Source organism: Macaca nemestrina, chromosome 12 (genome assembly GCF_043159975.1).
Source record: "Macaca nemestrina isolate mMacNem1 chromosome 12, mMacNem.hap1, whole genome shotgun sequence".
Taxonomy (NCBI): Eukaryota; Metazoa; Chordata; class Mammalia; order Primates; family Cercopithecidae; genus Macaca; species Macaca nemestrina.
The window spans coordinates 19,695,998-19,709,374 of NC_092136.1; the positions used below are offsets into that span (position 1 = coordinate 19,695,998).

At 40.8% G+C, this 13,377-nt stretch overlaps 1 protein-coding gene across 28 annotated transcripts in view; it reads left to right on the forward strand.

Annotated features, from left to right (window-relative positions):
- The window catches only part of LOC105471655 (PHD finger protein 21A), a 192,607-nt gene that overhangs the window by 142,896 nt on the left and 36,334 nt on the right, over positions 1-13,377 (forward strand). For 19 of the 28 annotated variants that reach the window (XR_011610606.1, XR_011610605.1, XM_071074784.1 and 16 more), the window contains 3 exons: positions 1,196-1,402; positions 9,882-10,133; positions 11,359-11,448. Coding sequence is in view for 26 of the 28 variants with exons in the window: in XM_071074784.1 (XP_070930885.1) it covers positions 1,196-1,402; positions 9,882-10,133; positions 11,359-11,448 (549 nt within the window). In the remaining 2 variants the exon portion in view is untranslated. The remainder of the gene's footprint in view (positions 1-1,195; positions 1,403-9,881; positions 10,134-11,358; positions 11,449-13,377) is intronic. The other 9 variants (XM_024789671.2, XM_071074786.1, XM_011724255.2 and 6 more) reach the window with 3 other exon arrangements.

Below are 13,377 nucleotides of genomic sequence, written 5' to 3' on the forward strand. Positions count from 1 at the left end.
CACGAACTCCTGACATCAAGTGATCAACCCACCTTGGCCTCCTAAAGTGCTGGGATTACAGGCATGAGCCACCGTGCCCAGCCAGCAATATAGTTCTAAGTGCAGAGTATAGTTGTGAACAAAATAAGCCCCTGCACACATGGGGCTTACATTCTGTTGAAATGTATTATAATAATGAAGGTATCCAGAAACACATTTCTCTTGGATTTGAGCAAGGCCTAGAAAGTTTGAAGAATTTTGACTTTAATTTTTCACTCCGTGCAGTTAAATCCCTACTCTGCCTAAACAAACGTGTATACCTCCACAGAACCTGTCCCAGCGAAGAAGTCCTGCTCATGAGTTACACATTTCAGTAATTTAGAATGTCTGTTGTTTATATGGCATGTTACTGGGATCAAGGTTTCTTTGTTTAACAATCTGTTGAATGTTTTCAACTGGGACAGATACATGATGTTTGCTTAATAAAAATTACTAGGGCTAGTATCTGTGTTATCATATGCAAAAAATAATAACTTGGGCCCAGTAGTGTGTGCTTGTAGTCCCAGCTACTTGGGAGGCTGAAGTGAGAAGATTGCTTGATGCCAGGAGTTCAAGGCTGTAGTGCATGCACTATGACTACACCTATGAATAGCTACTGTACTCCAACCTGGCAATATAGAGAGACCCTATCTCTAATAATAATAATAATGACCAACAACGTGCCAATCACAGTTCTGAGTACTTTCCATATAACAAGTCATTTGGTGCTCATAAAAACCTCAAGGGTACTGTTAACCACCTCATTTTAAAGAGCAAGACAGTGAGGCACAGGTAGGTTCATAAACTTACCCAACATCTTAGAGCTGTGAGTAGCAAAACTGAAATTGGAGTTGAAGTAGGATGGCTCCAGAGTCCTGCTTTTTACTGCTACATTGTATACTGCCCTCAGCATGCTAAGTTAATAACAGGACATCTGAACTCTGCTGTGTTGCCTCAGTTGCCCTTTATATATAAAACATTTCTTACACCATCAGTTTTGTATTAGCAATAATGTATATTAAATGCTTTAAGCTCTTCATATGTAGAACCTGTGTAAATTTAGATGTAATAAGTTTTAGATGAAGCTAGTTACAGGAAAGATGTCAGAGCATATTTCTATGCAGCTGATAGAGCAGTATTATAATATATTTTATTTCTTTTTGTCTTCATTTGGTAGAAAAGAGTAGTTGAACAGCTACGGAAGAACCTGATAGTAAAGCAAGAACAACCGGACAAGTTCCAAATACAGCCATTGCCACAATCTGAAAACAAACTACAAACAGCACAGCAGCAACCACTACAGCAACTACAACAACAGCAGCAGTACCACCACCACCACACCCAGCAGTCAGCTGCAGCCTCTCCCAACCTGACTGCTTCACAGGTAAACGTGTGGATGGAACATTGCAGGCTGCAGATTGTAGACTGATTTGTTATTGGTCATATAGAACTGGGTCCTGACTCAGACTATACTGAGCTCAGCTAGAACTAAACAAAAGTTATTTTGATTGCTTTTTTATAGTATAACCTAGATAAGTATCATTTGAAATCATTGGCAGAAGGAAATAGCATTACTAAGAAGCAAAAATCAAATGATTTCCCACCTGTCTGAAGAAGGGGAGAAAGGTAGTCAATAACAAAGAAAAATCACTTCTCTGCTTTACAGCAGAATTAAAATCTTATTTTGAATTTTTCGAGGTATTTATTTACACTTGTTCTAAAAGTTTATGACTTGACCTCTTTTGGAATTGCTTTTCTGGAATTCTTAGCAAGTAGGCCTAGAGCTATTCCAGGATCAGTGCTCTTGGGAACAGATAGAAAGAAGCATTTGGAAGGTGCTGTGGCTGGGCTCAGTGGCTCATGCCTGTAATCCCAGCACTTTGGGAGGCTGAGGCAGGCAGATCACTTGAGGTCAGGAGTTTGAGACCAGTCTGGCCAACATGGCAAAACCTCATTTCTACTAAAAATACGAAAAAAATTAGCCAGGCCTGGTAGCAGGCGCCTGTAATCCCAGCTACTCAGCAGGCTGAGGCAGGAGAATCACTTGAACCCAGGAGGCAGAGGCTGCAGTAGGCTGAGATCACACCACTGCACTCCAGCCTGGGCAACAAGCAAAACTCCGTCTCAAAAAAAAAAAAGAAGAGTGCTATATTTGCACTGTTCATAGAAACACTCATTTTTAAGCCCATATTTATGAGAAAATAAATTTGTTCTAATACACTGATGGGAATCTGAAATGAAAGCTACAGGTCAAAACTAAAGAAGTGGGAGCTTAATAAAATTCTAACTTGGCATATTTGTGCAGATGTTTTTACCAAAAAGGGCATTTAAACAAGCATATAGTTTAAGAATAGTGAGGCAATCAGGATACACAAAAAGGGCGTATTTGGAAATGATATTCCAAATGATACTTGGATCCTCAAAGGTCACAGATCCCTTTATGACTCTGTTGAAAGCTATAGATCCCTCTCCAGAAGAATATACATTCACTTAATACACTCATTTTTGCACACTTCAGGGACTTTGGGATCCTCTGAAATCTAAGCGTGGATACCTCTTACAGCCAACACCAGGTCTTTGTTGTGTCTTTGTAGAGAAAAAGAGTATAATTCACTTGGCTGTTCACTGTTTATGGACATTGGACTGGTTCATGTGCAACATTTTGCAAGTAAAGAATGAATTTTTTATAAGAACACTAAAGATGAGTTAACATTTAATAGAGGTTACTGTATACTGGCAGTCTCCTAAGTACTTTATATAATGGACATACTCCTCACCCTAATCCTAAGAGGAAGTTATTATGATTACTATCTCTGTTTTGTTTTTGTTTTTGTTTTGTTGTTGTCGTTTTGAGATGGAGTCTCACTCTGTCGCCCGGGCTGGAGTGCAGTGGCGCAATCTTGACTCATTGCAACCTCCACCCTCCCGGGTTCAAGCAATTCTTCTGCCTCAGCCTCCTGAATAGCTGGGACTACAGGCGCGTGCCACCATGCCTGGCTAATTTTTGTATTTTTAGTAGAGACAGGGTTCTACCATATTGGCCAGGCTAGTCTCGAACTCCTGACCCTGTGGTCTGCCCGACTCGGCCTCCCAAAGTGCTGGGATTACAGGCGTGAGCCACCGCAACCGGCCCACCATCTCTGTTTTTTAGAAGAGAAAACTAAGGCACAGAGAGGTCACGTAATTTACCTAAGATCATGGAGGGTGGTATGTGGTGGAGCTAAGATTTGAACCTAGATGTTCTGGCTGAAAAATATGTCCATTCAACTACTCTTCTATACTGCCATTCATTGTTATTGGTCATATAGAACTGCACTCCAGCCTCAAAAAAAAAAAAAAGGAAAAAGAAAAAAGCAGTGCCAATACTGTATAAAACCAAAGAAGGAAAAAGAAAAATCCCTGTTGTAAATCAGATAGCTAGGACAGCCTACATAATTTTTACCCTAATCACCACCCCAAGGCTATTTGGAAATTAGGCATTCAAAACTGACTTTAAAAATCTTCTTACCAGCACTTGTATTGGTTCTGAAAGGTTGCTTAGAGGATACTTTTTGTTTAAATTTTAAACAGAATTGGGTTAGATTGTTCTCTTTCCAAACTACAGGTTGATCAGAAAATGTTTACCTGGAAGGAGTGTGGTAGAATTCATTGTTTCCTGTTACGTAGGAGTTTTCTATCTTAACCCATGGAAACATTCTGTGCAAGTAACATTTTATGTTATAAAAATCAAAGAAGGCTGGGCATAGTGGCACACGCCTGTAATCCCAACACTTTGGGAGGCCGAGGTGGTTGGATCACTTGAGGTCAGGAGTTTGAGACCAGCCTGGCCAACATGGCAAAACTCCATCTCTGCTAAAAATACAAAAATTAGCCAGGCGTGGTAACATGTACCTGTAATCCCAGCTCCTCAGGAGGCTGAAGCATGAGAATCACTTGAACCCGGGCAACAGAGGTTCCAGTGAGCCGAGATTGTACCACTGCACTCCACACTGGGCGACAGAGTAAGACTCCATCTCCAAAAAAAAAAAAACCACACACACACACAACAAAGGAAACATTTCCAAAATACTTATAATAGCTTTTCCTTTCCCTGGTAGTCTGTGTTGCTTTGGGATGGTGGATGGTGAGAGGCCCAGGGCTACCTCCAAAACAGTGTTGTATAGCACCTCTCCATCCAGTAGCCCACTTGATATATTTAATTGATTTTGCTAACCTTTTTTTTGAGATGGAGTCTCGCTCTGTCGCCCAGGGGTGCGATCTCGGCTCACTGCAAACTCCGCCTCCCAGGTTCATGCCATTCTCCTGCCTCAGCCTCCCAAGTAGCTGGGACTACAGGCATCTGCCACCACACCCAGCTATTTTTTTTGTGTGTGTGTTTTTAGTGGAGACGGGATTTCACCCTGTGAGCCAGGATGGTCTCGATCTCCTGACTTCATGATCCACCCGCCTTGGCCTCCCAAAGTGCTGGGATTACAGGCGTGAGCCACCGCACCTGGCCAACCTTTTTTAAATATTGTTTTATTTAGTGAAAATGTTTAATGATAAAAACCAAAAGCATCCTCTAAGTTTTTGGTTTTTGAGTTTACAGGTAAACTACCAATCTGGTTTTTAGTTTTTGTTTGTTTGTTTGTTTTTGAGACAGGATCTGGCTCTTTTGCTGAGGCTGGAGTGCAGTGGCACAATTTCAGCTCACTGAAACCCCTGCCCCAAGCCATCCTCCCACCTTAGCCTCCCAGGTAGTTGGGACTACAGGCACAGGCCACCATGCCCAACTAATTTTTGTATTTTTTGTAGAAACAAGGTTTCACCGTGTTTCCCAGGCTGGTCTCAAACTCCGGAGCTCAAGTGATCCACTCACCTTGGTCTCCCACAGTGTTGGGATTACAGACATGAGCCACTGCGCTTGGCACTACCAATCTATTTATTGGTACTACCAGTCTATGTGGTAGATTCTGGTATCCAAAGAGCAGTGGTCCCTGCCAGAAATCTGGTATATCATTTTTAGTAATTTTTGTTCATTCTGTAAATATTTGTGGCGTTCCTACTGTGTGCAAGCACTGTTCTAGGTAATGTGGAGACTAAATTCACATATTTAGAGGGTTTCTATTTTCTTCAAGAATTTAAAAAATTTAAGATGTAGAGGAATTTTGAAGACAGAGTAATTTTGACTGGAGGGATCAGAAAGTACATGTCCAGGAGGGTTGCATCTGAGCAGGACCCTGACAGATGAATGGGATTTTAGCGATAGAGCAAAGGGGAAAGAGCTTCACAGGTATAGAGAGTAGTATGAACAAAAAGATGGAGTCAAAAAAGTAAATGCATGCCCTGGGAATCGTAGGTAGGCTGGTGTGGTTGGAGCGTGGGATCCACGAAACGATGGAGAGGAGATAAGGCCAAGCCCTCCAAAGCATGCCAAAACTTCTGGGTTTTGTAACAGTCATAGGGAAGTCAGAAGGTTCGTGAGGACAAGGACAAATGGGAGGTTATATATGACATATATTAAATACACAACTTCAGAAAGAATTAAACATTAAGTAGCAATCAGTGGGCCAGGAGGAGATGCTAAGAGGAGAAAGTTTTTTTATTCTAAGTCGGGTGATTGGCATATATCAAGGCATAGAGGAAGCAATGAGGAATGCTTTTTGGGAGGGGGAATGGGGACAGTTTGCTTTACTTAGTTAACGCCAACTCATGCTTGTATGTATACTTTGAAAGTTTTCCAATCTACAGAAAAAGTGAAAGAATAGAACAGTTAAATACAGGTATACTCTCCAACCTATATTCACAGCCCTCTAATTTTTAATGGCATAATGCAAATGTAAAGAAGAGAGCAGTTAATAAAACCAAATGGAAAAGAAACTTTTGGAGACAAAAAAGGGAGAAGGGTTCTATTTGTGGTTGTTTGAGTATACAACATGACTGCATTCAAAATTAAACCAGCAAAATAATATAAAATAGATGTGGAGGTTAGTTAGATCCCATAGTAATAATCCCTTAAATTCTGATTTGTACATTGGAGTTCATCTGTTTTATTATATTTTATTTCTTTTCTGAGACAGGTTCTCACTGTATCACCTAGGCTAGAGTACAGTGGTGCAATTACGGCTCACCTCAGCCTTGGCCTCCCAGGCTTAGGTGATCCTCCCACCTCAGCCTCTTAGATAGTTGGGACTACAGGTGTGCGTCACCATGCCCAACTAATTTTTATATTTTTTTGTAGAGGCAGGGTTTCACTGTGTTGCCAAGGCTGGTCTCAAACTCCTAGGCTTAAGTGATCTGCCCATGTTGGCCTCCCAAAGTGCTGGGATTACAGGCGTGACCCACTGTGTCCAGCCTGAGTCCATCTGTTTTAAATCAATACTTCATATTTGGCAGGCAAACAACAATAACTTAGCAAATAAATAAATAAATAAAAAGGATTTTGCTATTGGCAGTATTTGCCATGCCATGTATTTCTGCATTAATTTCTAGCTCATGCAGTTTGTGTTTTGTCAAAATAAAAAACCCCTTCGTGAAACTGGAGAAATAGCTACCTTCTCTTAAAGGTGATCATACTTAGACACTATTAACTAGCTAAAAACAAATCACAGCTTTCATATAAATAAATCTCTTGGCTGGGTGTGGTGGCAATTAGCCAGGTGTGGTAGTACCTACCTTTAGTCCAAGGTACTAAGGAGACTGAGGTGGAAGGATTACTTGAGCCCAGGAGGTCAAGATTGCAGTGAGCCGTGATTGCGCCACTGCACTCTAGCCTGGGTGACAGAGTGAGACCCTATCTCAAAAATAAATAAACAACAACAACAATAATAATAATTTGTTGTTGGACACCTTTCTTCTCTATGTCTCTTCTTCCTCCTTCCAGAACAGTTCAGACCTTTTCATTAGACTTGCATTTCAAAGTTCTAAATTCCTTTTGTCATCTAAACTCAGGAGCTTAGTTTGTGTTCCCTAATACTTGGGAAAGAAGAAGCACCAGACTAGGGGTAAAGATCTAAGCACTACCTGGGTCTTGGTGTCAATAAATAGTAAATATATTCTTAAAAAAGTTTTCACTGAAGCATACAGTACTAGGTCTTGTGCCTGGATAGTAGACAAACAGGTATGTAGATGCTAGAAATCATGTAGTGAAATCAGCCATAACCATAGTTGTAAAAGAAAACTGCTAACCTAAGATGTGAACAAACTTGTTAGGTTTCAGTGTTTTTAAAGCATTGGGTTAATGGTAAGTATACAATTCAGGTGAGTTTGAGGCTTTAGTCAGTATTTTGTAGACTCATCAGTTTAGAGTTATTCAAAATATTGGTGATTTACTTGAAACAAAAGTATATTGACTTCTCTTAAAGCAGTAACAACATGCGTGTCTTTAAAATCCATGTCAGTGAGTTCTTCTGACTAGAACTTTACTCCCACAATCCGTGGTAGCACTGGATTGAATGCCATCTGGTGTGACTGGACCACCACTTCAGAAGTTCTTTAAATCAACATGTTTTAAATGGAAAACTAGGGCTAATACACTGTGGCAAAAACACTTACTACAAATTGCTGATAATACAGTCAGTCCTTGTTGTTATACTACTATTAATATACCATTTCTAATAATAAATAGCATTTGGCTTTTATTTGGTTTTCGTCACTGATCAAAGATAGATAATCCACTGCACCCCAAAATAAATATCAGTGTTCCCCCTTTACTCTCATTTCACATTTAAAGAGCAATGGCAAAGAGAATAAGCCACTTAGTGAAGAGGAAACAAAGATTTGGGTGATGATCTTAAAAGATTAGATAATACGTGTATATGTGCGTAAGGCAGAAAAATGGAGATAAATAATTCCCTAGAAGCAAACAACTTAATACCCTGAAGTAGAAAAGCATAGACACTGAAATAGAAATTCATAAGGGAAGTTGTCCAGATGTGTTTCTGAGAGAATGGAAGTACTTTTCACTGGTCTTGCACAGTGACAGAACTTTCTATGATGTTGGAAATACCATCTGTCTCTACTGTTCAGTTTGGTCACCACTAACCACATGTGACTTTGGACATTTGAAATGTGGCTAGTGCAACTGAGGAGCTGGTGTTTTGTTTTTGTTTTAATTAATTAAATTTAATTAATTTATTTTTTATTTTTATTTATTTATTTATTTTGAGACAAAGTCTCACTATTGTTGCCCAGGCTGGAGTGCAATGGTGCGATCTCAGCTCACTGCAGCCTCTGCCTCCCGGGTTCAAGCAGTTCCCCTGTCTCAGCGTCCCGAGTAGCTGGGCTTACAGGTGCCTGCCACCACGCCTGGCTAATTTTTTTTTTTTTTTTTTGAGACGGAGACTCACTCTCTCGCCAGGCTGAGTGCAGTGGCACGATGTCTGCTCACTGCAACCTCTGCCTCCTGGGTTCAAGCAATTCTTTTGCCTCAGCCTCCCGAGTAGCTGGGATTACAGGTGCCTGCCACCACGCCTGGCTAATTTTTGTATTTTTAGTAGAGACGCGGTTTCGCCATGTTGGCCAGACTGGTCTTGAACTCCTGACCTCAGGTGATCTGCCCGCGTTGGCCTCCCAAAGTGCTGGGATTACAGGCGTGAGCCACTGCATCTGGCCTACTTTTTATATTCTTAGTAGAGACAGAGTTTCACCATGTTGACCAGGCTGGTCTTGAACTCCTGACCTCAGGTGATCCACCTGCCTTGGTCTCCCAAAGTGCTGGGATTACAGGCGTGAGCCACTGCGCTGGGCCAATTAATTTACTTTTAAATAGCAACTTGTGGCTAGTAGCTGCCAAATCAGACAGTGCAAATATACAGTAAAGGTGGAGTAGTATCGAAATCAGAATCAATGAGTTTGACCAGGTAAATTTTCATGTTCCCGAAATGTCTGTCTATCTCCAGATAGATGCTTAGGCCATGTAATGAGTTAGTTTATATCTTTTTTGTTTGTTTTGTAACTGATTCCTTTAATTATTCTAGTAAAAGGTGTAGAGAAGTGCAGCTTCAAAGCTGCAATAGCACTTCCAAGGAGCATCAGTCAAGTCCTCTCACCTCAGTTCATCTTCTGATCTCTCAGGCTTTTAAAACTCAGATGTTTGTTTCCACCTTGTCATGTTTCATTGCATCTTTGATCACCTCTGCAGCAGTTCTCCAGAGAAAAGATTATAGGTAGTAACTCATAATATCCCTTTGGCATCAAGAACTGGTATTTACTGTATACTCGTTGGCTAATATGTTTCATTATCTGGAGCTTGGGACTCACTGCCTTCAAGGTAACTGCCTCAGAGGTGACATGCTAATCCTTATGTGAGTTTCCCTTCCGTCTCTCCAGGGTGACGCCATAAAAAAGAAAGAAAGAAGGAAAGAAAAAGACACTGTCCTTTTACCCCAGCCTTTGTGTCTCAGGAAGCAGATATCCAAAATTATATGGTGGCTTTCTTCATATTGCTGAGGTTGTAGCAGTTAGGATAGAGATGATACGTAGCTTATTGATTTGCAACTAGTACAAAGTTTAAATTAAGAGCAAGCAAAGAATTAGAAAAACTAAAAGAAATAAGTATACTCACATTCTGTATCTGTACACCTACCCCATTTGTTGTTGAAAACCCTGTGCCTGAATTAGTCTGCAGTTATTACTATCCACTTACCCATTTACAAGTGACACCAACATGAGAACTCTTGAAAACTAGAGATTGCCTTTCTCTGTAGTAAGGAGTGTGCTGTATGTACACTAAAGAAATGTTGTGTTCTACAGAGAAACTTGATTGATTATGAGAATTATTGTTTTGTTTTCTTCCGAGGTTTAGCAGCATATTGTTTAGTGGGATTTAGTTTATTATTTAGTTTAGATTTAGTGTCTTAATATCTGTTTTCCCTGTCTCCTAGAAGACTGTAACTACAGCTTCTATGATTACCACAAAGACACTACCTCTCGTCTTGAAAGCAGCAACTGCGACCATGCCTGCCTCTGTGGTGGGCCAGAGACCTACCATTGCTATGGTGACCGCCATCAACAGTCAGAAGGCTGTGCTCAGCACTGATGTGCAGAACACACCAGTCAACCTCCAGACGTCTAGTAAGGTCACTGGGCCTGGGGCAGAGGCTGTCCAAATTGTGGCAAAAAACACAGTCACTCTGGTAAGCCAGCAGCTGCTCCTCATGTGTGATCACATGAGAAGGTTAGGATATGCATTTGTGTAGTATATCCCTTCTAGGCTCCTGCTGGATTTCTCAGTTTCCATCATTCTTCTAGCATACCAAATTCCCCTTTGGGGCTGACAAGGGAATATGGCATTTCTGCTATCTGCTCAAATCACTACAGAAGTGTCCTGACACCAAGGACCAAATTCAGTGCATTATCTGACGTCAAAGTATGACTTGATTTTAGGGAGAAGGTCTCCTTCACAGAGGCATACACACTGTTTCATTTATCTCTCCCTCTCCCTTCACTCTGTCTACAGTGTTTTCCTGTGAAACTTGAGTGCTTAAACTCTCTTATGCTGTATTACTGCCTTGGTGAAAACTCACTGATGATTCTTTTAGTTTAATATCCCTTTAAATTGATTGTACCCAGAAAGTACTGGAGTTAGTTGAGGCACTTTAAAAATATTCAAGAAACTCACAAATTAACCGCGTCAGTGCCCAAGTTTTGTTCAGGAAAAAAAAAAAAAAAAAAAAAAAAAATCCCTTTAAGGAGGAAGTACTTGAACAAGAATTTTCATGAGAGTTCTAGGATCGAGCCATTTAGAAAACTGATATTCTCTGAAGCTTGGGAGAAATGTATCTAAGTTTTGATGTAAAATTCCTTTAAAATGGCACCTAAGAGCTCTTGGTGGCTTTTGAATGATACCAGTGGTGAGTGAAACTAGAGAGCAATAAAGTGAAGCTTCACCACTTACCCAGGAATTTTTAGAGAAGCAACCAGGTCACTCAACCAGATACTGAGAGTTAGAAAATTTTCTGTAGGAATAAAGCCATTCACTGTTAGCTTATATCAGGAAAAAGCCTATTTGGCTAAGCAGCAAGGTTGATTTTACTTTGGATCCAGTCTTGACTTTTAAAATATATTAGTGCAAAAGTTCTTGAGTGTCAAAGAAAATTGTCTAAGATTTACTGAGCCTGCTCTGTTCTCCATTAGGTGTAGGAGGAAACAGAAGTGTGGTTGGTTCGTTTTATAGGGTAAAGCACGCAGGTGGGAGAGTTAAAAAGTTTCCTAATGCAATGTTAATTCAGATGATGAACTTATGATGAAATGTTGTAGAAAATATTGTCTGATCCAAAGAGTAGTGATGCTAAAAATACTAGCTTTGATACTGAAGCGTGATTGTTCTCTCTGGTTTATTGATCTTCCTCATTTTTTTAGCAGGTTCAGGCAACACCTCCTCAGCCCATCAAAGTACCACAGTTTATCCCCCCTCCTAGACTCACTCCACGTCCAAACTTTCTTCCACAGGTGAGTAAACCAATGGCAAGCCCAATGATAGGTTAGATGGGACAAAAACCCTCATGGGCTCTTTCTAAGTAGCTGTAATGGGGCTTGTCAGCCCAGCTGTCTATCCCACTTAGCTAAAAATTCTGACTGTTGATTTATGTACCATGAAGAAGCTTATTCTGTCATCATGGTTTATTAGCAATGACCAAAGGTAGTAGCAGGGGGAAGTAAAGGAAAGGGAACATTTTCTAAATTTAAAATAATTAAAATCATTATAAACCTTAAACTTACTAGAAGAATTTAGCCAAAGTCTGCCTGGCAGTGGGGAAAGAATGCAATTAACACTTCTTATTTCTTTCCTACATGCCAAAAAGAGTAGGGAAGGAAACAACAGCTAAACCAACTAGTAGAAACCATTCTTCAGTTCTACCCTGGAAAGGATGGTTAAGGATTGAGCATCATGCATAAAGGCAAAGCCTTGCTTCTAAAGGCTCGGGCTAGGGGTCCGTACAGAGGACTTTCTCCCTAGGCCCGAGCAGCCCTGCATTACCATATTCTCCTGAGAGTGTTCTTCCAGCAATTAGGCTAACTTTCACCATTCCCAGTGCAAAATGTCAAGATTTCCCCATTCTGGGCCTTGAGGAGTGTTGACTTCCTTGGTAGAAAGGCTGTGAGAGTTCCCATCTGAGGCCCTAGTTTTCAGACAAAGAGAGAAGAGGAAGGAGTTTTGTGGTTCAGTGGTGTAAATGATTTCCAAGTAGCCTCTGGAGAGAGATTGGGCAATGCTAATACTAGATAAGATGATTTCACTTGTTTATCAGATAAATTCTTAATAAATACCTTAATAAATACCTCGCAGGGTAGTCTGAGAGAGCCCGTGGGAGGGATACCTGCCCTTTTTTTTTTTTTTTTTTTTTTTTTTGCAATGGAGTCTTGCTTCCATCACACGGGCTGGAGTGCAGTGGCGTGATCTCAGCTCACTGCAATCTCCACCTCCCAGATTCAAGCGATTCTCCTTCCTCAGCCTTCCAAGTAGCTGGGGATTACATGCATGCGCCACCATGCCTGGCTAATTTTTGTATTTTTAGTAGAGACGGGGTTTTGCCATGTTGGCCAGGCTGGTCTCAAACTCCTGACCTCAGGGTGGTCCACCTGCCTCGGCCTCCCAAAGTGCTGGGATTACAGGCCTGAGCCACTGTGCCTGGCCTACCTGCCTATTAGAGTATTAGAGAAGGTTCCTTCAAGCTTTCTTTGATGAGTTGACATTCATTCTGACCTAAAATCCTAGCTGAGTTAGCCTAATAAAACTTTGGAAGAAGGATAAAAATGTCCCAGGCAGAGGACAGAACATGTATATAGTTCCACGGTGGAGAAATGCGTTAAGTTTAAAGAACCAAAGGAGGTTTGCTGTGGCTGAGCACAGAGGGCCATGTGGCTCATGCAAGCTAGAGTTAGAGTTGAGGTTGGAGAAGTCCACTGGGGCCAGAGCTGGTGGAATATTGTAGGCTATGCAGGAACCTGGGCCTTACCCTAAGAGCAGCAGGCATTCATTAAAGCTTTTCAGGCAAGCACTTGATGTGGTCAGATTTATGTTTTAGAAAATTCTTCTTGCCTCTGTGCAGAGAATAAATTGGGAATGGTCAAGACTGTGGGCAGGAAGAAGAGTTAAGACATTGTCAATAATGGTATTAACCAATGTTTAGAGAATCTTGCTACATACTAGGTACTATGCTAGGCACTTACATGGGGTATCTATTTTAATTGTTAAAACAACCCTATGCAAATAGGTATTACTCTTTTTAGGGTAAGGAATCTAAGATTTAGTCCATGTTTTTCAAACAGTGGATCATGACCCACTTGTTGTGAAAGCAGTTTAGTGGATTGTAACCAGAGTGTTTAAATAAAATGAATAGAATAGAATAGAATAGAATAGGAACTGTTAAGAGTACA